The sequence below is a fragment of the Somniosus microcephalus genome, chromosome 10, assembly GCF_052327205.1.
Source record: "Somniosus microcephalus isolate GS21.2 chromosome 10, FLI_Smic_1.0, whole genome shotgun sequence".
NCBI lineage: Eukaryota > Metazoa > Chordata > Chondrichthyes > Squaliformes > Somniosidae > Somniosus > Somniosus microcephalus.
In genome coordinates, this window is record NC_140996.1 from 163593907 (window position 1) to 163621147 (window position 27241).

Sequence of the window (27241 nt, forward strand, 5' to 3'; positions counted from 1 at the left end):
GGGAAGAGAGAGAGCGACTGGGGGAAGAGAGAGAGCGACTGGGGGGAAGAGAGGGCGGGGAGGGAGGGCAGGGAGGGGGAGGGAGGGCGGGGAGGGCAGGGGAGGGAGGGCAGGGGAGTGGGGGAGAGAAGGGTGAGAAGGGGAGAGAAGGGGAGGGGGGAGAGAAGGGGAGGGGGGGAGGCGGGGAGAGAAGGGGAGGGGGAGAGAAGGGGAGGGGAGGAGAGGGGGGGGAGAGGGGAGGAGGGGGGGAGAGAAGGGGAGGGGGGAGAGAAGGGGAGGGGGGAGGGGTGGGAGAGAAGGGGGGAGGGGGGAGAGAAGGGGGGAGGGGGGAGAGAAGGGGGGAGGGGGAGAGAGAGGGCGAGTGGCCTGCGGCCGCAAATGGAGCCAAGCCCCGAGAACAGGCGTGAGCCGGCTTGAGGCTGAGAGACGGCCACGCCCGGTTGCCGGGGTAACCCTTCCCCCCCTTCCGAGCCCCCGTCCTCCCGAGCACCGGCCGCGCCGCCCCGCCCCACACTCCCGAGAGCCCCGCTCTCCGAGCCCCGGCCGCCCCGCACTCCCGAGAGCCCCGCTCTCCGAGCCCCAGCCGCCCCGCCCCGCACTCCCAAGAGCCCCGCTCGCCCCGCACTCCCGAGAGCCCCGCTCTCCGAACCCCAGCCGCCCCGCCCCGCACTCCCGAGAGCCCCGCTCTCCGAGCCCCGCCCCGCCTCGCACTCCCGAGAGCCCCGCTCTCCGAGCCCCGCCCCCCCGGCCGAGCCGGCTTGAAGTCTGCCGATTACGGCTGTGCGAGACGGCCGGCGGGCCTGGTTGCTGGGGTAACCCTTCCCGCTCACCAAGCCCCGCCCGAGATCCGCACTCCCGAGAGCCCCGCCCCCCCCCACCCGAGCCGAGCGGGGAACAGAGAGAGACGCCGCGTCTCAGCTGCTCCTGCTGCGCGCACACCCTGACCCTCGTGGCTGATGCCGTTGCCCCGGGTAACGTGACACCGGGGGCGGGGGGGGGGGGCGGTGAGGAGCTTAGCAGAAGCCGTGGGACAATTACCTAGCTCGGGCCTGGCTGGGCAAGAAAGGCCCAGGCTTTGAGGCCTAACAAAAATGGGGAAAGGTAGGAAAAAGAATCTTCAGGTTAGAGAAAATATTTACAAATGAATGAAGTTTTTTTTAAAACAATTTAATAAAAGCATTTTTATTTTGCTGGAAATGTATATTTGAAAAGAAAGACGCAGAAAGCAGGAAAAAGAATGGAAACAAGATGGCGGCTACTCACCTCGGTTCAGAACGATAAGGCCCGCCCACACACGCACCGATTGGTCGACCGTTAGGTCACCAAAGCGTAGGATTGGTCAATCGTCCCGTCACTCGACCGTAGGAGGGCCCGGCCGCACGCGCCAGCAACCTGGCGTACGATTGGTCGACCTCGCCGTCACTCTGTCGCTAATGAGAGCACCTCCGGGTGCTCCGGTTTCCTCCCACAGTCCAAAGATGTGCGGGTTAGGTTGATTGGCTATGATAAATTGACATTAGTGTTAGGGGGATTAAATACGTGGGGTTACGGGGATAGGGTGGGACATGTGTTGGTGTAGGGGTTACGGGGATCGGGTGGGATATGTGTCGGTGCAGGCTCGATGGGCCGAAATGGCCTCTATCTGCACTGTGGGGTTTCTGTGATCTGTGATTTCTGTGATAATGAGATGCTAATTAGCGGAATGTTGAAGGTTTTTCGGATACCGCGGGCGTGATTTTCGTCCGGCCGAAACGTAAATATGCTTACCAGCGTGTCGGAAAGGTAAGCTTTCTTTCGACGTAACGCACGCGTAGGTACGCTCTGTAACTTTCAAGCGCATAGCCGGACAGACGCACACCCGAGGACAGACAGAAGGACAGACAGACAGATCGATTCCTTTATTTTTATATATATAGACTAGCTGGGGGGAGCCCGGCTTTGCCAGGGCTGTTTTGGGCCGGGCGGTTTAAATCGAGTGCCAGGCTTTGGGGCCTCCTCTGTGTCCCTCTGTGAATCTGGTGCCGGGCAACATTTTAAATCGAGTCCCAGGCTTTTGGGCCCTGTCTGTGTCCCTTTGTGAATCTGCTGCCGGGCAACATTTCTACCTTTAATACCTTGAAAGATGAAAGTGAAAGTACTTATAAAAGGTTTTTGGTAAATCTTATGTTATTTTTAAAAGAGATACTAACTTTCAAAGTAGTTTGAGCTGGAAGCTGAAGTCATGGCAGTGAAACAATGGCTGCCAGATCCCCGAGATGAAAACGATTAGTCCCGCCCACACACACACACACACACACACCGATTGGCCAACCATCAGGGGACCGTACTGTAGGATTGGTCAATCGTGACGGCACAGGATTGGTCGAACCTTGACGTCAGTCAATGAATGCTAGCAGATAATGAGTTTAATTTTGAAGGTTTTTTGCATAAGGCGCGAACAATTTTCGTCCGACCGAAAAGTAAATACGCTTACCAGCGTCCCGGAAGCGTAAGCTTTCTTGGGAGGTAACGCGCGCGTAGGTACGCGGTATAACTTTCGAGCGCATAGCCGGACAGACGCACACCTGAGGACAGAAAGACAGACAGAAGGACAGACAGATAGACAGACAGACAGAATGATTCCTTTATATATATAGATTATTAAGGGCAAGAGGATAACCAGGGAAAGAGTAGGGCCCATTAGGGATCAAAGTGGCAATCTGTGTGTAGAGCTGGAAGATGTGGGTGAGGTTTTAAATGAATATTTTGCATCTGTGTTCACTATGGAGAAGGACGATGTAGGCATAGAAATCAGGCAGAGGGATTGTGATATACTTGAACAAATTATTATTGAGAGGGAGGAGGTACTAGCGGTTTTAGCGGGCTTAAAAGTGGATAAATCCTTAGGCCTAGACGAGATGTATCCCAGGCTGCTGTGTGAGGCAAGGGAGGAGATTGCAGGGGCTCTGACACAAATTTTCAGAACCTCTCTGGCCACAGGGGAGGGGCCACAGGGGAGGTGCCAGAGGACTGGAGGTCAGCTAACGTAGTACCATTATTCAAGAAGGGTAATAGGGATAAACCAGGGAGTTACAGGCCAGTGAGCCTAACATCAGTGGAAGGGGAATTATTGGAAAAAATTCTGAGGGACAGAATTAGTCTCCACTTGGAGAGACAAGGATTAATCAAGGATAGTCAGCATGGCTTTGTCAGGGGGAGATCATGTCTAACCAATTTGATTGAATTTTTTCGAGCGGGTGACTAGGTGTGTGGATGAGGGTAGTGCAGTTGATGTAGTCTACATGGACTTCAGTAAGGCTTTTGACAAAGTCTCGCATGGGAGACTGGTCAAGAAGGTAAGAGCCCATGGGACCCAGGGCAATTTGGCACATTGGATCTAAAATTGGCTTAGTGGCAGGAGGCAGAGGGTGATGGTCGAAGGTTGTTTTTATGACTGGAAGCCTGTGTCCAGTGGTGCACCGCAGGGATCGGTGCTGGGCCCTTTGCTGTTTGTAGTGTACATTAATGATTTAGATATGAATGTAGGAGATATGATCAGTAAGTTCGCAGATGACACGAAGATTGGTGGAATGGTAATTGCAAGGAGGGAAGCCTCAGGCTACAGGACGATATAGACGGGTTGGTCAGATGGGCGAACAGTGGCAAATGGAATTTAACCCTGAAAAGTGTGAGGTGATGCATTTTGGGAGGACTAACAAGGCAAGGGAATACACAATGAATGGTAGGACCCTAGGAAGCACAGAGAATCAGAGGGACCTTGGTATGCATGTATATAGATCCCTGAAGGCAGCAGGACAGGTAGATAAAGGTGGTTAAAAAGGCATATGGGATACTTGCCTTCATTAACCGAGGCATAGAATATAAGAGCAGGGAGGTTATGATGGAGCTGTACAAAATGCTAGTTAGGCCACAGCTGGAATACTGTGTGCAGTTCTGGTTGTCACACTATAGGAAGGATGTGATTGCATTGGAGAGGGTGCAGAGGAGATTCACCAGGATGTTACCTGGGCTGGAGCGCTTCAGCTGTGAAGGGAGACTGGAAAGGCTGGGGTTGTTTTCCTTAGAGCAGAGACGGCTGAGGGGGGACCTGATTGAGGTGTACAAAATTATGAGTGGCATAGATAGGGTAGATAGAAAGGACCGCTTCCCCTTAGTAGAGGGGTCAATAACCAGGGGGCATAGTTTCAAGGTAAGGACCAGGAGGTTTAGAGGGGATTTGTGGAAAAACCTTTTCACCCAGAGGGTGGTTGGAATCTGGAACTCACTGTCTGAAAGGGTGGTAGAGGCAGGAACCCTCACAACATTCAAGAAGCATTTAGATAATCACATGAAACGCCATAGCATACAAGGCTATGGACCAAGTGCTGGAAAATGGGATTAGAATAGATAGGGCTTGATGGCCGGCATGGATACGATGGGCTGAAGGGTCTCTTTCTGTGCTGTATAACTCTATGGGGGAAAAATTTCAGTTGTTTGTGCCTCCCGTTATCGCCTTAAGAGGGCGCTAATAGAGTGCAAAGCAACTAGCGCCCGGGCGCAGCGATGTTTGTGGTGCTTGTGAAATTAAGTACATTTTGCGGCGGCGCTAAACACTACCGCCACGATTTCCTGCGCCGGCAAATTGTGACGTCAGTCGAGTGTGCAACGCCCCGGTAGCGCCCAGACCAGATATTGAGTGGTGCCCCCTGCCTTACCGCCTGCCGCTAGCAACGACAGGTTGAGGAGAGCGTTTTGCAGTCAGAAAGGGACTGGGGGAACGCTATTTAAAGGCGACCGCTTCCTGCCTTTTATTGTTGGTGATATTTTTGCACCACGCATTCTGAGAGAGAGAGAGACTTCTGGAGAGATTCAACACTGTGTGAAGGAATTTTGGGTACTGAGCAGCACTTTGCAGGTTCATTTTGATTTGCCCTTCCTTGCTTTGCCAGCGCTCTGAGCTAGCGCCTCGCTCCTCGGCCTTTGCGCCTGATTTAGCGCTCCAATCACCTTCAGGGGCGATAAAAGCCAAGTTTGCCGTCGGAGGCAATAATTAGTGCCAGGCGCTAAACTTTGCGCACGGCCGATAATGGCGCCCCAAACGGGGCGATACTGAATTTTTCCCCGTATGACTCTTAACTTGTACCTTAGCGCTGGGTCTTCAGCTTACTATGAAAACCCAACGTTCAGCAGACTGTCAGCGGTCCTGTCAGCACATTTTTCATGTAAGTTTGCATTTAAACTTTTGGACAGAATTTAAAATTTTTTATTGAAGTAGTGGCTTGCTACAATACATGCTAAAAGTTTTTTAAGTGTGCTGCTGGACACTTGCAAGGCCTTGGATGGTAAAGGAAGGCCTCTGTGAAGACAGAAAATGCTGCAAATACTCAGCAGGTCAGACAACATCCGTCGAGAGAAACAGAGTTCACGTCTCAGGTCGAGGTTCTGCCTGACCTGCTGTGTATTTCCAGAATTTTATTCATAACATCCGCTGGCAAGAGGAAGATGCAGAAGAGGAGGAAGCAGAAGGAAGGATGCAACCCAGATAGCCCCTTTCTGACCGGAATAGAATCATCCATCTGCGGCACCAGTGACCACAACCCCAATTCCCCTTTCAACACCTAACCTTCCCTCTGTTACTGACCATCACAGTGTCTTCTTGGCCACAGTGCTGAAATAAAAGCCACCACAACGCAAACTTTCCAATCCAACCATCCAATATGACATCAAGAAATCACCTGATCACCCTTATGCATTCTCTTAGTGGTTGTCTTGTGTGTGCGTTTATCTATCTTACTGATGTCATGCAGTGCTACCCCAGTGGCTGCAGCATGGCTGGTGGAAGGCTGCTGACTTTCAGTGGGGAACACTACAAATGGCTACTGTTGCTGCCGCCGCGCCGCCCCCCCCCTTCACTTCTCTCCTCCCCTCCTCTTATTCTCCTTCCCTCCTCTCCACCTCCTCACACTCTCCTCCCCTCCTCTTCTCCTCCTTCTCCTCCCCCTCATCTCCCTCCTCCCTATCCTCATCCTCCTCTTTCCTCTTCATCCTCCTTTCTTTCTCCATCTTCATCCGCCTCCCCCACCTCTCCCTCTTCATCCTCCTCCTATCCCACCCTCTTCATCCTCCTCCTACCCCACCCCCTCAGCCTCTTCATTCTCCTCCTACCCCCTCCCCCTTTCCTCTACCACTGGCATGGCAGGTTGCATTTTTTGGGTGTGTGAAATGAGGAAGGCACAAGGGTGGAGTTGTGGAGGGCGGTAAAACAAGAGGTACCTGCAAGAAGGAGGATAACATCTTGTATCCTTTCATCCATGCCCCTGCCAAGAATGGTCAGCACTGTCTCCTCCAAGGGGGTGAGGTAAAGCTAGGAACGGGAGGTGTGCCTCGTGATTGGTACAGATTGTTGGTAGGTGGGGGTGGGCGGGAGACATGCATTAAGAAGTGTGTGAGGCTAGTGATGCAGTTGGTAGGAGACGGCGTTTGAAGATGCATTCACTGTCGTGAAGCTTCTTTGGGCACTGGAGCCAGGTGGTGGGGGCAACACTGCTGGCAGTGATGGCCTCGGTGATCTGGTCCCACATCATTCTTTCTGGAGGGCATCCTGGTCCCTGTGGGTAGAGGACCTCTCTTGCAGTGTTGACCCCCTGCACAAAGCTGGAGTGCTGTATGCAAGACGCCCTTTCCCTGGCTTGCTAAGCCATTTGTTAGTGCTGAAGCACTTTTCCCATTATTTTTAGGTGCGGAAGGGAATTCAGCTTTAAGAACTGAAGACTTCCCATTTGTGAATATTTTTTCAAATGTTAAATTTATTTTCAGAAGGCAGTTGAGCTGTAAGGGCTGAAAACTGCATATTTTTACATCATTTTTATTTATATCATTTCAGAAGACATTGCCCTTTTAAGCAAACGAGAAGGCATTGCCCTTTTAATATTCCACAATGCTTTGCAAAATCTCAGCCTCGCTTTCAGAGGCTGTGCAAAGCAGCAACGCTACTTCTGGATGCCACATTGGGACGAGCGCCAACAGGAGGGCATTACACAGTGAGTTTAGTGCTGGGCTAATTATCATTGCTCCCCAGCGCAAATTTTTCACTCCTACCAGCGCCACCATTTTCAGCGGTTAACCGTGGTGCCACCAGCAACTTTCGTGTTGCACACAAACTTTTGGGCTCATGGACCTTAAGCTGGCAATGGCGGGCACCATTCGTTGACCGGTTACAGGAATTTTTGGGCCATTATGTATCCAAGAAGTAGACTCTGTAATTTATAGAAGTCAAATTCACTTGTATGTTGCTCATTTTCATTGTCGTCTTAGGTAAATATTATATTCAATGAATCCCAGACACACATCTTCTATTTGCAGTGTCTTCTAACAAGTATTTGAAAGGCCACATGTTCTTATAATCTGTTAAATGCAGAATATTTATTACACATTTTAAAGCAGCTGTACAAACAGGCAAACATAAAATCGGCACGCTGAAATTTTCTTTTAATTGCTTCTCTAAATAACATGGTAATAAATTGAGCCTTCAGCAAACCACCTCCACAGTGATAACTACTGCAAGTTCTTCTGAAAGCTGCAAGCAGTTGGTTCTGAACAATTAGACCAGTGTACTGTAAATGCATGCCTGTAAACACTGATAAAGTGATTATCATATATTACTCACATCTGCAGCTGTAAACACATTGGTACTCTGTCCTAATAATGGTCTTGTTAGTGAAGTATACCTTGCTCAGATTGTCAGTTGACTGCTGTGATGTATTTAACACAGGGCTCTTTACACAGGTTTTGAAATCAATGGTAAACAAGCTCTTGCCTTTCTGAAATGAATAGAGTGCTCTGTATCTAGGAGTGTGATTTTCAGTCCTATCCTTTCAACTTTACAATTTTTGTCTTTATGTTTATTGTAATATTTGCCTTTTTTGACATGGACCATTCTTGATTCCTTTCATCAAACTTCAAAAGAAAACAAATCATTTTAACAGATTTTGTTTTCAGATACATTCATTTTTTCATGCACATAGTATGAACATTTAATTCAACTTTCAGGCTGATGACTAGTCACATCAGCTTACTGCAAACCAATTTTGTGTAGTTAATGAAGATTACTTGTAGAAGATGCTGTAATCACCACCACATCAATATTCCGTGGAAGGTTAATATCAAAGTCAAAGATTTTTACTGTAACTTCAACTGTAGCCTGTGTAATTTCTTAGATGTTCTCTGGAAGCATTGTTTCCTTCACTTATTTTTGTATTGCATGTAATCTTTAATGCCTATGTAGGATTATGATTCTTATTTAATTTTGTTCTCAAGCTCTTAAGGTGGCTATTCTGTTTTGAAGAAAAGATGAAGGGAATGAGGTAGGTCAGTTGCAAGTGTCAGTAGGTGAACATTTAGGAAACAGTGATCATAGTATCATAAGGTTTAGATTAGCTGTGGAAAAGGACAGGGAGCAATCTAGAGTAAAAATACTTAATTAGAGAAAGGCCAATTTCAGTGGGATGAGAATGGATCTGGACCGGGTAAATTGGAATTAAAGATTGGCAGGCAAAACTAGTGGAACAATGCCTTTGAAGAGGAAATAGTTTGGGTACAGTCGAGGTACATTCCCACTAGGGGGAAAGATAGGGCAACTAAAGTCAGAGCTTCCTGGATGACGAAAGAGATAGCGAGTAAGATGAAGCAGAAAAAGGGGGTGTATGACAGATGTCAGGCCGAGAATACATCTGAGAATCAGGCTAAATATAGAAAGTTCAGAGGAGAAGTGAAAAAGAAAATAAGAGGGGAAAGCGAGGGTATGAGAATACAATGGCTGCTAACATAAAAGGCAATCCAAAACTCATCTATAGTCATATAAATAGTAAACGAGTAGTATGGGGGACCAAAAAGGAGACCTGCAGAGGGCATGGCTGAGGTACTAAATGAGAACTTTGCATCTGTCTTACCAAGGAAGAAGATGCTGCCATAGACATAGTGAAAGAGGAGGTAGAGGAGATACTGGATGGGATGAAAATTGATAAAGATGAGGTACTAGAAAAGCTGGCTGTACTTAAAGTAGATAACTCAGCAGGACCGGATGGGATGCATCCTAGGACGCTGAGAGAAGTGAAGGAAGAAATCGCGGAGGTACTGGCCATGATCTTCCAATCCTCCTTAGAAACGGGGGTGGTGTCAGAGGACTGAAGAATTGCAAATGTTTACACACTTGTTCAAAAAAGGGTGTAAAGATAAACCCAGCAACTATAGACCAGTCAGTTTAACCTTGGTAGTGGGGAAGCTTTTAGAAACAATAATCAGGGACAAAATTAAGGAAATTAAGTGTGGATTAATTAAGGAAAGCCAGCATGGAATTGTTAAAGGCAAATCATGTTTAACCAACTTGATCGAGTTTTTTGATGAGGAAACAGAGGGTTGATGAGGGCAATGCGGTTGACATGGTGTATATGGATTTCCAAAAGGCGCTTGACAAAGTGCCACATAATAGGCTTGCCAGTAAAGTTGAAGCCCATGGAATAAAAGAGTCAGTGGCAGCATGGGTACGAAATTGGCTAAGTGACTGGAAACAGAGAGTAGTGGTGAATGGTTGTTTTTCGAACTGGAGGAAGGTATATAGTGGTGTTCCCCAGGGGTTGGTTCTAGGACCACTGCTTTTCTTGATATATAATGGCCCAGAAATTCGGGTCGGGGGCTTCCCGCGGATGTAAGCCCCCGACCTACACTTATCTTGCGCGCCGGCCATTGTGCTATGGGCCCCCATGGAATTCCGATCCTGGGCCTGCTCCAACTGCCGGCGCACAATGCTTGCGTATCCCAGGGGCGCAGTTAGTTCGATGCGTCCCCTGGGATTACGTGGGCCATGGGGAGCCAATCGGAGCAGGGAAATGCCCGCTCATAAGTTTGACCTGTCAAAACTTAGAAATACTACGGGCCCCAAAACATCACTAAATCTTCAAATACATTTTTTAAAAACATCACATTTTTTAAATAAACTATAAATTACATGAAATAACTATTTTAAACAATAATTTAAAATTTTTGGAAAAAATAATTTTATTTTCTAACGGGGTTAAATATAAACTTACCTTTCTTTAAAGTATTTCAAAATAATAAACCTGTGGAAAAAATGTTTTAATTTTAATTAATTCACCACTTACCTTGTAAAAAGCAGGCCTTACGCCTGCTTTTTAAATGTGTAACTCCTGGAGACTTACCCTCCCGGGGAAAACCTGTTAAAAAAAAACGTAAGTTCGACGCGCACGCGCAGCCTTTCCCGCGCACGCGTTCGAACTCTGAACCCCTTCGTTCAGGGGAACGGAAGTGGCGGTTTCCCGCGCATGCGCAGCGCATGCAGGAAACCGGCACTTCCATTGGGCCTACGGGTGAGTACCCCGTGCGTACTCACCCGTGGAGACCCGAAGTTTTGGGCCAATGGCTTGGATGTGGGGGTACAGGGTACAATTTTAAAATTTGCAGATTACAAAACTTGGAAGTATAGTGAACAGTGAGGAGGATTGTGATAGACTTCAAAAAGACATACACAGGCTGGTGGAATGGGCAGACATGTGGCAGATGAAATTTAATGCAGAAAAATGCAAAGTGATACATTTTGGTAGAAAGAATGAGGAGAGGAAATATAAACTAAAGGGTATAATCCTAAAGCGGGTGCGCAAACAACCTGGGGGTATATGTGCACAAATCATTTAAGGTGGCAAGGCAGGATGAGAAAGCAGTTAAAAAAGCTTATGGGATCCTGGGCTTCATGAATAGAGGTATAGAGTACAAAAGCGTGGAAATTATGATGAACCTTTATAAAACACTGGTTCGGCCTCAACTGGAGTATTGTGTCCAATTCTGGGCACTGCACTTTAGGAAGGATGTGAAGGCCTTAGAGAGGGACGGGCAATAACTGCTGGCCTTGCCAGCGACGCCCACATCCCATGAACAAATAAAAAAAGAAAACATTTACAAGAATGATTCCAGGGATGAGGGACCTCAGTTACGTGGATAGACTGGAGAAGCTGGGGTTGTTCTCCTTAGAACAGAGAAGATTGAGAGGAGATTTGATAGAGGTGTTCAAAATCATGAGTGGTCTGGACAGAGTAGATAGAGAGAAACTGTCCGTATGGCAGAGGGGTTGAAAAACCAGAGGAGACAGATTTAAGGTGATTGGCAAAAGAACCAAAGGCGACATAAGAAAAAACCTTTTTACGCAGCGAGCGGTTAGGATCTGGAATGCACTGCCTGAAAGGGTGGTGGAGGCAGATTCAATCACTGCTTTCAAAAGGGAGTTGGATAAGTACCTGAAGGAAAAAAATTGCAGGGTTACGGGGAAAGGGCGGGGGAGTGGGACTAGCTGAGGTGCTCTTGCAGAGTTACATCTTGTCAACTTGAATGTGTACTAAAAAACAAAACAACTGATATGGTTTAATATTTTAAAACAACAGAACATCTTTACTCTAGCTGCAGTTCCTTTAAATGATGCACACATTGATTTGTGTCAACAAATGACTGCATTTAGAAATGGTAATAAAAAGAAAAGTTGTGAATATTGGAAATCTAAACTAAAAATGCTGGAAATGCATAACAAATCAGTCAGTATTTGAAAGGGAAACGGAGGTTATCATTTTGGATGGGACCCTTTATAAGAACTATGGGCGCGAAATTCGATTACACCCCGTTTGGGGGCGGTAACCAAGTTAAGGCTGGACATTTAGCGCCCGGCACAGAAATACCGCCCCAGCAGCTAAATTCGGCTTACCACCCTGCACAGGACGTGGCGCTCCACTTCCTGGTGGGGCAGTAACTGAGGTGATGTCGAGGTGGTACTTCTATGCCTTTCGGCAGCGCTCCACGTCATCACCGGCAGCCTGGGGTGCTACCAGCAGGGGCGCGGAGCTATCGGGTAGCGCCTCATCAACGCCCCGCCGAATTTCTCAGGAGGCACTTTTTTCGCCCCCCCACCCCTCTGGGTGATAAGCCCTTTGCGGCCCTTTAGCGCGCCCCCCCCCCCCTCCGGAGACGCTAATGCCAGGCGCAAAGGAGCCGAATTTCTAGCCCATTATATCTTTTGTGGGCTGACATTGATTGGGCGGTTAAGAGGTAACCTGATAATGGATAACAGAAACATTCACACTGCTATTGTGATAGATTATTGCTGTTCTGAGGTACATTATTGAGGTAATGTAGAACAAGTTTTACTGTTTATCTGGCTCACCCTGCTCCTAATTAAAGATCACATGGTATTAAAATAGAAGTGTTCCAATGCTCACCATTGACATCCTTCATCTTGTTGAGCATAAAATATACCATAATAGATACATATAAAAACAGTATGGTGTGTTCTAAAAACAATGCTAATAAGGGAAACAATGTGACAGTTATGACATCTGTAATTTTTTGGATATACAGTATATGTGTTCACAGATTAATATCACACCTTTAATTTAGGGTTTTCTTTTTAGCCAAACCATTTGAAATTCTTTATTGTACAGATTTTTTTTGTTTTTGTTCACCAACATTTTTCAGTAGTAAAATAACAGGGAGGTTCTCTTCTCAACTTCTTTGATAGGTAGCAGCTCTGTTGCAGAGTTTTTCCGAATTATGAACAGACAATTCACAGACCATGAATGGAATACAATCAATATGGCAGGCGATGAATGGGCACAACTGGACATGTTTTACAGACACTGGGTATGTTTTATTTTAAAAAATCATTTTGTTTTACCTAGTTTCAATGTATATAAATGAAAACAGTTTTACAAGTTTTGCCATGTAGATTACAATATACTTTTATACTTGCAAACTAAGGGTTGTATATTTATATTCTGGGCATATTAATACACAGGTAACTTTTGCTGGTCTGTTCACCATTTATTTTCAAGTTAAGTATAAAGTTTGTTATTTTAGATTTTTAAAAATGGTAATAAGAATATTGAAATGGTGATGTTAGTTTTAATCTCATGTAAAATTTCAACGAGGACCTTATTTCTAGGAAACACTGCAATTATTGTTAAGTGTAATGAACCTTTTAGGACCAAGCAAGTTTACAGCACAGAAATAGGCCATTCAGTCCATTGTGTCTGTACCGGCTCTTGGCTAGAGCAATTTTTTGAATACAAAGGGAACCAAGGTATATGGGGTAGTGCAGGAGGGTGGAGTTGAGGTAGAAGATCAGACATGACCTTATTGAATGGCGAAGCAGGCTTGAAGGGCTGAATGGCCTACTCCTGCTCCTATTTCTTATGTTCTGATCCCATGGCCCTGCTTTCTTGACAGCCTTGTATCTTATTGTTTTAAATAATCACCCAATTTCCCCTAAAAGATGTAATAGTCTCTGCTTCAACCATTCCCTGTGGCAAAGCATGCCATGCTCCAAGAACCCTGTATGTATGGTACAAAAGATTCTCCTGACCTCTCACCTCACTCTTAGGTCATCAATTCAAAATTATCACTATCATCACTGACTCCCCAACAGAGGAAATAGTCTTTTCCCATTCACTCCATAAACTTTTCATAATTGAAAACACTTCTATTAAATCTCTTCTCTTCTCTGCTCCAGTTGAAATAGTTCCTGCACCTTAAGTCTCTTCTCATAACTATAGTTTCCTATTGGATAAATACTTGAAGGAGAAAAATTGCAGGGATATGGGGAAAGAGCGGGGGGAGTGGGACTAACTGGATTGCTCTTCGAAAAGAGCCGGCACAGACGCGATGGGCTGGATTTTCATTCAGGGTTGTAGTCCCGCCTCCATCAAGATGCGGCCAATCCACGCGATTTTAACTTGATTGACCTCGTTGAGCCAGCCCAGCGGGCTCAGCAGGCCAATTAAGGGCCACCCGGCAACAGGTGACGTCACAGACTGAAATTTCATCTGTCAAGACGTTTTGACAGATGAAATATCAGTGTTTCACAGCTGTTTTAAGCTGTCAAACACTGACAGTCTCACTTCTAACATGAGTCCTTCTCCACAGACTCAGTTAGAAATCTCTCCTGCACAGAAAGCTGAAGGCTGTCACTTTTGACAGATCGCAGCCATTCTGCTTTCTGTGCCGGTGAGATGAGGGACTTCCCGAACCTAAAGGAAGGAAGGCTGAAAGGGTAAGAAAATGTATGTAAAACTTATTTAAACACTTTAGACACACCAAACACACTTACCATTTGCACTCATGCACACATCACTCACCTGAACAGCGACATCTTGACCCCTCCCCTTCAACCCGACGGCCTGACTCCTCCAACTTGGCGTGGTTTGGAGCCGTCGGGATTCCCACAGTTCAAGCTTAAAAATAGGGATTAGGCTAAAAACTGCCTGTTAACTACCTGTTAACAGGCAGTTAATTGGCACTAATCCCTTTCCGCCTCGGGTAGGCGGGTCCCAGTGCGGGGCGGGTACCCGTCTCTTTTGAAATTGGCATGGAGGTGGGATGGGGTTGGGACCTCCAAACCCGACTCCACGGCACACTGAAAATCGAGCCCAGTGAGTTGTATGCCCTCCTTCTGTGCTGTAGTTTTCTATGATTCTGTGATTCCTGGCATCATCCTGGTGAATCTACTATGTACGTTATCAATGGCTTTAATGCCCTTTCCATAATTGGACAGTCAAAACTGCACACAGCTTAACCAATGTTTTGTATAAATCAATCATTATTTCTTTACTCTGCCACTATTTATAAAATCCTAAATTCTGTTGGTCTTTTTATAGCTTTATCTACTTACATTCCCACTTTCGAGGAATTATGCATTTGACACTCTAAGTCTTCATCCACACCCTTCAGTGTTTTTCCAATATGTGTGTGTACTCCCCTTCCTTGTTTTTTTCTCCCAAAATGTATTACTTATCCCTTATCCACATTAAATTGCATTTGCCACCTGTCTGCCAACCTGCCTGTCTTTCCTGAAGCCTTTTACAGTCCGACTCACTGTTTGCCAAACCACCTACTTTTGCGACGCCAGCAAATTTTGAGATGGTTTCTTTGCTATACCCACATCCCAATCATCTATATACTGTATACTGAGAACAAAAGTGGACCCAGCACTGAATTCTGGAGTGCACCACTTCTAATCTTTTTCTAATTCAAGCAACATTCATTTACCCTTCTTGTTTCATATCCCTTAACCAACTTTCTACACGTTATTACATTTACTCTTGTACCATACATCTGAATTTATTTTAACAAGCCTTTTGACACACCTTATCAAATATCTTCAGAAAATCCATATATACAACATCTAATGCATTCCCATTATCCAGCCAATCAGTCACTTCTTCAAAAAGCTATGAAATTTGTCAAACACATTTGTGCTGCTGTCCTTGGTTAACTTATGCATTTATAAATGCTTATTAATTTGATCTTGAATTATGATTGACATTTGACTAATTGCTCTATAGTTACTCGGTTTATTCTTCTGTCCCTTCTTGATGCATCGACTACTCTCCAGTCCCACAGCATAATTTGCATTTTTAAGGAGGATTGAAATATTGTGGCCAGAGCCTCTGCTATTTCCTCTTGGACATATGTCAACGGCCAAGGGCACATGTCATCAGGGCCTAGTGACTTACCCATCTTGAGTTTTGTTGTTTTTTTCACAAGTAATTCTTTTTTTCAGTTATCCCCAGCAATTGTTTCAGATCCTCCTCTAGTACACCTACATTCTCCTTCCACCATCATTTGATGCAAAATATTCAATGTATCTGCCATACCTTCACCTCTACAATTATACTCCTTCCTTCACCCCTAAGTGGTCCTATCCTCTTGTTAATTTTTTACTTATGATTATAAAAATTCTTACTTTTCTTTTATATTATCTGCTAGGCTTTTATCATCTAATCTCTCTTTTCACCTACCTGCTACACTTTCAGTATTCCTCATGATTATCTTTAGTATTGTTAGCCCTTTATCATATGCCTTTATTTTCAGTTTCAGTTTAGGTTTAATGGTGTTAAACATTTTTGGTGTAATTTCAGTGCATAATCTGGAAAGGTAGCTTCTTTTGGCCACTTATGCCGCTCGCTACCCCAAAATTGATCCTCACCAAATTCCCTAGTGCTTTTTTGCCCTTCCTGCAATCCTCTCGATGAGTCCAGAGTGAGCTAATTTAAATATAATACAGGTATAATGAGAGCCAGTGGTGCTGCAGCTCTCAGTTTCCTTTTACACTTGCAAAGCATTCAGGGTAATTTAGGCTGAGAATTATAAAATTACTAGCTGGAGTGCCCGGCGGTGCCAAGGCTTTTTCGAGGGCATGTTGTTGTTGGAAGAGAGAGAGAGAGAGCGACTGGGGCGGGGGGGGGGGAAGAGAGAGAGCGAGTGGGGGGGGAAGAGAGAGAGCGACTGGGGGGGAAGAGAGAGAGCGACTGGGGGGGAAGAGAGAGAGCGACTGGGGGGGGGAAGAGAGAGAGCGACGGGGGGGGAAGAGAGAGAGCGACTGGGGGGGGGAAGAGAGAGAGCGACGGGGGGGGAAGAGAGAGAGCGACTGGGGGGGAAGAGAGAGAGCGACTGGGGGGGGAAGAGAGAGAGCGACTGGGGGGGAAGAGAGAGAGCGACTGGGGGGGAAGAGAGAGCGCGACTGGGGGGGGAGAAAGAGAGAGCGACTGGGGGGGAGAGAGAGCGACGGGGGAGAGAGAGAGCGACTGGGGGGGAAGAGAGAGAGAGCGCGACGGGGGGGAAGAGAGAGAGAGCGCGACGGGGTGAAGAGAGAGAGAGCGCGACTGGGGGGGAAGAGAGAGAGCGCGACTGGGGGGGAAGAGAGAGAGAGCGACTGGGGGGGAAGAGAGAGAGCGACTGGGGGGGAAGAGAGAGAGCGACTGGGGGGGAAGAGAGAGAGAGAGCAACTGGGGGGGAAGAGAGAGAGAGCGACTGGGGGGGAAGAGAGAGCGACTGGGGGGGAAGAGAGAGAGAGCAACTGGGGGAAGAGAGAGAGCGACTGGGGGGAAGAGAGAGAGCGACTGGGGGGAAGAGAGAGAGCGACTGGGGGGAAGAGAGAGAGCGACTGGGGGGAAGAGAGAGAGCGACTGGGGGGAAGAGAGAGAGCGACTGGGGGAAGAGTGGGGGAAGAGGGGGGGAAGAGGGGGTGGGAGAGGGAGGAGGGGGGGGATGGAGAGGGAGGAGGAGAGGGAGGAGGGGGGGGGAGAGAGGGAGGGAGTCCCCGAGCCCCGCCCCCCGATGTCCCGAGCCCTGCCCTCCCGAGGCCGGATCTCCCGAGCCCCGCCCCCGATCTCCCGAGGCCCGATCTCCGATCTCCCGAGCCCCGCCCCCCATCTCCCGAGCGCCGATGTCCCGAGGCCCGATCGCCGATCTCCCGAGCCCCCGCCCCCCATCTCCCGAGGCTCGCGCCCCCCCGATCTCCCGAGCCCCGCCCCCCCCCCCCCCGATCTCCGGAGGCCCGATCTCCCGAGCCCTGCCCCCCCGCCCGAGCCGGCTTCAAGACCAGAGAGACGCCGCCGCGCAACCTACCGTGTGAGGCCCGGCCGGACTCAAGTCGCGCTCCGGGCGGAAGATGACGCGGACGCTGACTCCTGCCCCGCCCGCCTTTACTAAGATGGCGGCGGGTGGCGACGCTCGGCTCAGGCCCGCCCCCTCCAGCCTTCACAAAGATGGCGGCGATCAGTGGCCTTTTGTCGATCGCGATGGGAGGCGCCTAGCTCGGGCGTGGCTGGTCAACAGACGCCCAGGCTTTGAGGCCTGGAAAAACGGTGAAAGGTAGGAAAATTATAGAGGTTAGACAAAAGATTTACAAATTAATTAACTTTTTTAAAAACAATTTGTCTTTTAAAAGCAACTTTTTTTTTTGCTGGAAATGTAGATTTGAAAAGAAACACGCAGAAAGCGGGAAAAAGAAATGAAAAGTTTGGAATCAAGATGGCGGCGACTCACCTCGGTTCAGAACGATAAGGCCCGCCCACACACGCACCGATTGGTCGACCGTCAGGTCACCGAAGCGTAGGATTGGTCAATCGTCCCGTCACTCGACAGTAGGAGGGCCCGCCCCGCACGCGTCAGGAACCCGGTGTAGGATTGGTCGACCTTGACGTCACTCTATTGCTAATGAGCGGATAATGAGATGCTAATGAGTGGAATTGTGAACGTTTTTTGGATACCGCGGGCGCAATTTTTGTCCGGCCGAAACGTAAATACGCTTACGACCGTTTTGGAATCGTAAGCTTTCTTTTGATGTAACGCACGTGTAGGTACGCTCTATAACTTTAGAGTGTATAGCCGGACAGACACACACCGAAGGACAGACAGACAGACAGACAGATGTATCCGTTTATATATATATAGATAGACTAGCTGGAGTGCCCGGCGGTGCCGAGGCTTTTTCGAGGGCATGTTGTTGTTGGAAGAGAGAGAGAGAGAGCGACTGGAGGGAAGAGAGAGAGCGACTGGAGGGAAGAGAGAGAGCGACTGGGGGGAAGAGAGAGAGCGACTGGGGGGAAGAGAGAGAGCGACTGGGGGGAAGAGAGAGAGAGCGACTGGGGGGAAGAGAGAGCGACTGGGGGGAAGAGAGAGAGAGCGACTGGGGGGAAGAGAGAGAGAGAGAGCGACTGGGGGTAGGAGAGAGAGCGACTGGGGGGGAGGAGAGAGAGCGACTGGAGGGGAAGAGAGTGATCGACTGGGGGGGAAGAGAGTGAGCAACTGGGGGGAAGAGAGAGAGCGACTGGGGGAAGAGAGAGCGACTGGGGGAAGAGAGAGAGTGACTGGGGGGAAGAGAGAGCGACTGGGGGGAAGAGAGAGAGCGACTGGGGGGAAGAGAGAGCGACGGGGGGAAGAAGGGGGGAGGGGGAATAGGGAGGAGGGGGAAGGAGGGGAGGGAGGGGGACGGGGAGAAGGGGGAAGAAGGGGAGGGGGAAAGAAGGGAAGAAGGGGGAGGGGGGAAGAAGGGGAGGGGAGCGCCCCGTCAGCCCGAGCCGCGCCCCCCGCGCCACGCCACGCCTCCCTGAGCCCCGCCCCTGATCTCCCGAGCCCCGCCTTCCTGAGCCCCGCCCCGAGCCCCGCCCCCCGATCTCCCGAGGCTCGCCCCCCCAATCTCCCGAGGCCTGCCCCCCCCCGAACTCCTGAGGCCCGCCCCCCCGATCTCCCGCGGCCCGCCCCCCCCCCGATCTCCCGAGGCCCGCCCCCCGCCCCGATCTCCCGAGGCCCGCCCCCCCCCGATCTCCCGAGGCCCCCCCCCGATCTCCCGCGGCCCGCCCCCCCCTGATCTCCCGAGGCCCGCCCCCCCCGATCTCCCGAGGCCCGCCACCCCCGATCTCCCGATCTCCCGAGGCCCGCCCCCCCCGATCTCCCGAGGCCCGCCCCCCCCAATCTCCCGAGGCCAGGCCCCACCCCGATCTCCCAAGGCCCGCCCCCCCCGATCTCCCGAGGCCCGCCCCCCGCCCGATCTCCCGAGGCCCGCCCCGATCTCCCAAGGCCCGCCCCCCCCGATCTCCCGAAGCCCCCCCCCAATCTCCCGAAGCCCCCCCCCGATCTCCCGAGGCCCCCCCGATCTCCCGAGGCCCCCCTGATCTTCCGAGCTCCGCCCCCCCTGATCTTCCGAGCTCCGCCCCCCCGATCTCCCAAGCCCCGCCCCCCCGATCTCCCGAGCCCCGCCCCCCGCCCGAGCCGGCTTCAAGAGCAGAGAGAGAGACGCCGCCGACAACCTACCGCGTGAGGCCGGGCCGGACTCAAGTCGCGCGCGCTGACACCTGCCCCACCCGCCTTCACTAAGATGGCGGCTGGTAGCGACGCTCGGCTGAGGCCCGCCCCTCCAGCCTTCACAAAGATGGCGGCGATCGGGGGCCGCTTGTTGACTGGGGCCGGGAGGTGCCTAGCTCGGGCGTGGGTGCGGAGGAGAGGCCGAGGCTTCGAGGCCTACAAAAACGGTGAAAGGTAGGAAAATTATAGAGGTTAGAGAAAAGATGTACAAATTAATTAACTTTTTTTAAAAACAATTTGTGTTTTAAAAGCAACTTTTTTTTTTGCTGGAAATGTATATTTGAAAAGAAAGACGCAGAAAGCGGGAAAAAGAATGGAAGCAAGATGCCGGCTACTCACCTCGGTTCAGAACAATAAGGCCCGCCCACACACGCAACCTACCGCGTGAGGCCGGGCCGGACTCAAGTCGCGTGCGCTGACTCCTGCCCCGCCCGCCTGTCAGGTCACCAAAGCGTAGGATTGGTCAATCGTCCCGTCACTCGACTGTAGGAGGGCCCGCCCGCACACGCCAGGAACCCGGCGTACGATTGGTCGAGCTCGACGTCACTCTATTGCTAATGAGCGGATGATGAGATGCTAATGAGCGGAATTTTGAACGTTTTTTGGATACTGCGGGCGCAATTTTTGTCTGGCCGAAACGTAAATACGCTTACGACCGTTTTGGAATGGTAAGCTTTCTTTTGATGTAATGCACGTGTAGGTACGCTCTATAACTTTCGAGTGTATAGCCGGACAGACGCACACCGAAGGACAGACAGACAGATAGACATACAGATGTATCCATTTATATATATAGAGATAGATACAATGCAGCTGTTGCCAGCATCAGCTGCGACAGACAGAGTGAGGAGTTTCTGAGCCTGAAGAGTTTCACTAGCGATATCTGCATCTGGGAATCACTTTTTGCAGCAATTTTTTTCCTTTCTTCCCATTTTGTCTACACACATAGGTGCACTTACTTTTGACAGTCTACGACCACCAAAAGATTTTCAACAAAGCCCCCCCAATAATAATGAAGGTTTCTCAGGAGCACGTATGGCATTACCTATGGACATACCCTTATATGCCATTATCGTGGAGTAGGAGGGGGACCAGTGCATAGGATTAAGATAAAGGCACTAAGGCTGCATTTACTGCAATGGGAATCAAAGGATATCTCATCACTAGAGGCTTCTGTGTAACACAATCTACCTTTGACATCAGAGCCTTATCTTCTCCCCCTTTCAAATAAAGGAGCATTCCCTCAATCCAGTAACCATCCTAGAACATGACAACACTTCGCCCCAATGTGATTGTGCCAAAAATAATCAGCTAATTGAATAAATCAGCACCAAATCAGTGCACCCATTCCTGTATGACTCTAAACTCCCTGAATAACAAATCATATCAACGCACGTTCTATTTTATTACAATAAAGTCCAAAGTGAACCTATACTGTTTGCCATGCTACACGTGTTTCTCTTTGACCTATCTTAATACGCCTAGGTGCAACCTGGGAACGGTAGCGTAGCGGTAATGTCACTGGGCTAGTAATCCAGAGGCCTAGACTAATGATCCAGAGACGTGAGTTCAAATCCCACCATGGCAGCTGGGGAATTTAAATTCAGTTAATTAAATAAATCTGGAATAATTACTAGTAATGGTAACCATGAAACTATTGGATTGTTGTAAAAACCCATCTGGTTCACTAATGCCCTTTAGGGAAGGAAATCTGCCGTCCTTACCTGGTCTGGCCTATACGTGACTCCAAACCCACAGCAATGTGGTTGACTTTTAACTGCCCTCTGAAATGACAGCTCAGTTGTAACAAACCGCTACGAAAAACAATAATAAGAATGAAACCGGCTACGGACAAGGCAACGGCACACCCAACCCAGTTGACCCCGCAAAGTCCTCCTCACCAACATCTGGGGACTTGTGACAAAATTGGGACTAGTCAAGCAACAGCCTGATATAGTCATACTCACAGAATCATACCTTTCAGCCAATGTCCCAACCTCCTACATCACCATCCCTGGGTATGTCCTGTCCCACCAGTAGGTGGTGGCACCGTGGTATACAGTCGGGAAGGAGTGGCCCTGGGAGTCCTCAACATTGACTCCCCATGGGCAAGGAAACCTCCTTCTTATTACCACCTACTGCCCTCCCTCAGCTGATGAATCAGTACTCCTCCATCTTGGAAGAAGCACTGAGAGTAGCAAGGGCACAGAATGTACTCTGGGTGGGGGACTTCAATGTCAATCACCAAGAGCGGCTCAGTAGCACCACTACTGGCCGAGTCCTGAAGGACATAGCTGCCAGTCTGGGCCTGCGACAGGTAGTGAGAGAACCAACACGAGGGGAAAAGCTACTTGACCACATCCTCACCAATCTACCTGCCACAGATGCATCTGTCCATGACAGTATGAAGGGATAATTACTAGTCCTAGCCCTTTTTGGGCTACCCCAGATCAGACGTATTCCCCAGACGTTCACCTTCAACTAAAGTTAGAGATAGCCAAATTCTATAAGATGCTTAATTGGGTCTAAAGGTTCAGGCTATCTCTCCCTAAAGGAAAGGAATGACTTGAAGATGTTACCGTCTTCCAGATAGTACTTTTAATAAGTTTAACTAGACTGTAACCTTCCGGATATTATAAGGTCCGGAACCCCCCCCCCCCCTGCAGAATTCTGCAACTCCTCACAAAAGAGTGTGCAGAAATTGAGTTCGCGAGTTTGATACAGAAGTACTATTTGAGACAATTTTTAAAATATATAGATTTATTTAAGAGCCGACATATAGTTAACAGCTTGTGAGTCAATCGCGACTTTAACAGTTCAAAATTACATTTCTTATTCTCAGAGATTCTTATTCGCAAATCTTAACTTCGCACATTTTTACATTTCTCATTATTTCTAAGCCAGAATATCCACCAAAATCAAATAAGAGTACCTTTTTGATCCCCGAGACTCAAAGAATTAAAAACTTACAAAGCCTGCCTCTAAAGTTGAGAATCGCTTGTCCTTTCCAGCGACTTCTAACTTTCCATCTGAAAAGCTCTATTTTTATACTTTTTTTTAGTGGTTTATTCTTTGAAGTTTTCTGCTGATGTAAGCTAATTATCTCTAGTCATTCTCTATTGAATTCTTTCTACTCTTATTGTCAATTCAGCTGCCAACTCTCAGAATCCTGTCTGTTGTATAGATGTTTCAAAACTTATCATAAAATGCCATTCTTACGAAGTTCTTTCATTCAATTCTTAATATTGGCTTAACTGGTTATTAGCAGACGTTGTGTCTCCTAACTATTCCATTTTCAACACAAGCACAATGTGATTGCTTGGTGTCATCTATTGAAGTCATATTTTCAAAGTCTTCTGTTTGTACTATTACAACATGTCATAGAGTTATACAGCACAGAAAGAAGCCCTTCGGCCCATCGCGTCCGCGCCGGCCATCAAGCCCTGTCTAATCTAATCCCATTTTCCAGCATTTGGTCCATAGCCTTGTATGCTATGGCATTTCAAGTGCTCATCCAAATGCTTCTTGAATGTTGTGAGGGTTCCTGCCTCTACCACCCTTTCAGGCAGTGAGTCCCAGATTCCAACCACCCTCTGGATGAAAAAGTTTTTCCTCAAATCCCCTCTAAACCTCCTGCCCCTTACCTTGAATCTATGCCCCCTTGTTATTGACCCCTCTACTAAGGGGAAAAGTTCCTTTCTATCCACCCTATCTATGCCCCTCATAATTTTGTACACCTCAATCAGGTCCCCCCTCAGCCTTCTCTGCTCCAAGGAAAACAACCCCAGCCTGTCCAGTCTTTCTTCATAGTTGAAGCGCTCCAGCCCAGGTAACATCCTGGTAAACCTCCTCTGCACCCTCTCCAAAGCAATCACATCCTTCTTATAGTGTGGCGACCAGAACTGCACACAGTACTCCAGCTGTGGCCTTACCAGCGTTTTGTACAGCTCCATCATAATCTCCCTGCTCTTATATTCTGTGCCTCGGCTAATGAAGGCAAGTATCCCATATGCCTTTTTAACCACCTTATCCACCTGTTCTGCTGCCTTCAGGGATCTATGTACATGCACACCAAGGTCCCTCTGATCCTCTGCGCTTCCTAGGGTCTTACCATTCATTGTGTATTCCCTTGCCTTGTTAGTCTGTCCAAAATGCATCACCTCACACTTTTCAGGGTTAAATTCCATTTGCCACTGTTCCGCCCATCTGACCAACCCATCTATATCGTCCTGTAGCCTGAGGCTTCCCGCCTCGCTATTTACCACCCCGCCAATTTTCGTGTCATTTGCGTGTAAATCAAAACCACTTCAACCAGGGTATTTACTTGTTTTCTAGCTATCTCAATGGTTATACCACAGACGTCGTGTCTGCTTGTTTCATTTGATGTGATATTATGAAGGCATATGGTTGTTTAATATTCTAAGTTTCTGTTTCCCGGAGTGTTAGTTTTTAACACTTTAAACTGGGCAATGGTATTGTGTTTCTCCCAAATTGCAGACTTTCTGGAAACGCCAATGGTTTGCTTCAATAGGGCCATTGTTTTATTGTTAATAACCCATTCCCATTTCAAAAGCTTGTATGGTGTTTACAGCTTGTGTTAACAACTGATCTTATCTCAAAAGCCTGTGTTCTGTTTACAGCCTGTGTCATTGAGGCTTTTTAGATTTTTAAACCCAGTTTTCATGTTTTAATAAAGTCAAAATTCCGTTCATAGGATGGTGTATCTCTTGGAATATGGCTATTTCCTTTAGAAGTATTGGTAGCAGTGACCACCGCACAGTCATTGTGGAGACGAAGTCCCCTCTTCACACTGAGGACACCCTCCATCATGTTGTGTGGCACTACCACCGTGCTAAATGGGATAGATTCAGAACAGATCTAGCAGCTCAAAACTGGGCATCCATGAGGCGCTGTGAGCCATCAGCAGCAGCAGAATTGCATTCCATCACAATCTGTAATAAGAACATAAGGACATAAGAACATAAGAAATAGGAGCAGGAGTAGGCCAATCGGCCCCTCGAGCCTGCTCCGCCATTCAATAAGATCATGGCTGATCTGATCCTAACCGCCAATCTACTATCACAGAACCATCTCCTGAATCTAACAGAATTAGACACACGAAATAGGAGCAGGATCAGGCTACACGGCCCCTGGGCCCGCTCCGCTACCCACAGGGCCATGACCGATCCGAACCTAGACTCATGTCCAAATTCCTGCCCGCTGCCCGTAACCCTTAATTCCCTTTACTTCTAGGAAACTGTCTATTTCTGTTTTAAATTTATGTAATGATGTAGCTTCTACAGCTTTTTGGGGCAGCATATTCCATGGACCTACCACCCTCTGAGTGAAGTAGTTCCTCCTCATCTCAGTTTTGAAAGAGCGGCCCCTTATTCTAAGACTATGCCCCCTAGTTCTAGTTTCACCCATCATCGGGAACATCCTCCCCGCATCCACCCGATCCAACCCCTTCACAATCTTATATGTTTCAATAAGATCGCCTCTCATTCTTCTGAACTCCAATGAGTAGAGTCCCAATCTACTCAACCTCTCCTCATATGTCCATCCCCTCATCCCCGGGATTAACCGAGTGAACCTTCTTTGTACTGACTCGAGAGCAAGTATGTCTTTTCTTAAGTATGGACACCAAAACTGTATGCAGTATTCCAGGTGCGGTCTCACCAATACCTTGTACAACTGAAGCAATACCTCCCTATTTTTATATTCTATCCCCCTAGCAATGAAAGCCAACATTCCATTGGCCTTCTTAATCACTTGCTGCACCTGTATACTAACCTTTTGAGTTTCGTGCACCAGGACCCCCAGATCCCTTTGTACTTCAGTACTTTCCAGTTTCTTGCCATTAAGAAAGTAACTTGCTCTACGATTTTTCCTGCCAAAGTGCATAACCTCACACTTTCCAGTATTGTATTCCATCTGCCAAATCTCTGCCCACTTACTTAGCCTGTCTATGTCCCCTTGCAGGTTTTTTATGTCCTCCTCATTCACTACTTCCCCCCCCCGCCCCCCCCAATCTTAGTATCATCTGCAAACTTTGATATGTTACACTCGGTCCCCTCCTCCAAATCGTTAATATAGATTGTAAAGAGTTGGGGACCCAGCACTGACCCCTGCGGAACACCACTAGGTACTGATTGCCAGTCTGAGAATGAACCATTTATCCCAACTCTCTGCCTTCTATTAGATAGCCAATCCTCTATCCATGCCAGAATATTACCCCCAATCCCGTGATTTTTTATCTTAAGCAATAATCTTTTGTGTGGCACCTTGTCAAATGCCTTTTGGAAGTCTAAATACACTATGTCCACTGGTTCCCCTTTATCCACTCTATATGTCACTTCCTCAAAGAACTCCAGCAAATTTGTCAAACATGACTTCCCCTTCATAAAACCATGCTGACTTTGTCCTATTAAATTATGATTATCCAAATGTCCTGTTACTGTCTCCTTAATAATGGACTCCAAAATTTTACCTACCACAGATGTTAGGCTAACCAGTCTATAGTTTCCAGCCTTCTGTCTACTGCCCTTTTTAAATAAGGGTGTTACATTAGCAGTTTTCCAGTCTGCCGGGACCTTTGCCGAGTCCAGGGAGTTCTGGAAAATTATTACCAATGCATCCACAATCCCTACCGCCACTTCCCTCAAGACCCTAGGATGTAAGCCATCCGGTCCAGGTGATTTATCCGCCTTGAGTCCCATTATTTTACCGAGTACCACTTCCTTAGTGATTTTGATCGTGTTTAGCTCCTCCCCCCTATAGCCCCCTGTTTGTCCAGTGTTGGGATATTCTTAGTGTCCTCTACTGTAAAGACTGATACAAAATATTCATTCAGTGTTTTTGCCATCTCCATATTTCCCACCACTAATTTCCCGGTCTCATCCTCTTAGGGACCAACATTTACTTTAGCCACCCTTTTTCTTTTTATATAACTACCAGCTGAAGTGCCCGGCAGTGCCGAGGCTTTTTCGGGGGCATGTCGTTGTTGGAAGAGAGAGAGAGAGCGACTGGGGGGAAGAGAGAGAGCGACTGGGGGGAAGAGAGAGAGCGACTGGGGGGGAAGAGAGAGAGCGACTGGGGGGGAAGAGAGAGAGCGACTGGGGGGGAAGAGAGAGAGCGACTGGGGGGGAAGAGAGAGAGCGACTGGGGGGGAAGAGAGAGAGCGACTGGGGGGGAAGAGAGAGAGCGACTGGGGGGGAAGAGAGAGCGACTGGGGGGGAAGAGAGAGAGCGACGGGGGGAAGAGAGAGAGCGACTGGAGGGGGAGAGAGAGCCACTGGGGGGAAGAGAGAGAGCGACTGGGGGGAAGAGAGAGCGTGACTGGGGGGAAGGGGGGGAGAGGGGAGGGGAGGAGAGGAGGGGGGGAATGGGGGAAGGGGGGAAGGGAGGGGGAGGAGGGGGCAAGGGGGGGAGGGAGGGGGGAGCATGGGGGGGAGGAGGAGAGGGGGAGTCCCCGACCCCTGCCCCCCCGATCTCCCGATGTCCCGCCCCCCGATCTCCCGTCTCCCGATGTGCCGCCCCCCAATGTCCCGCCCCCCCCGAACTCCCGA

At 48.5% G+C, this 27241-nt stretch overlaps 1 protein-coding gene across 1 annotated transcript in view; it reads left to right on the forward strand.

Annotated features, from left to right (window-relative positions):
• The window catches only part of aasdhppt (aminoadipate-semialdehyde dehydrogenase-phosphopantetheinyl transferase), a 76852-nt gene that overhangs the window by 37271 nt on the left and 12340 nt on the right, over positions 1-27241 (forward strand). Inside the window, exon 3 of the mRNA XM_085999070.1 lies at positions 12551-12672. Within this exon, the coding sequence (XP_085855196.1) occupies positions 12551-12672 (122 nt within the window). The remainder of the gene's footprint in view (positions 1-12550; positions 12673-27241) is intronic.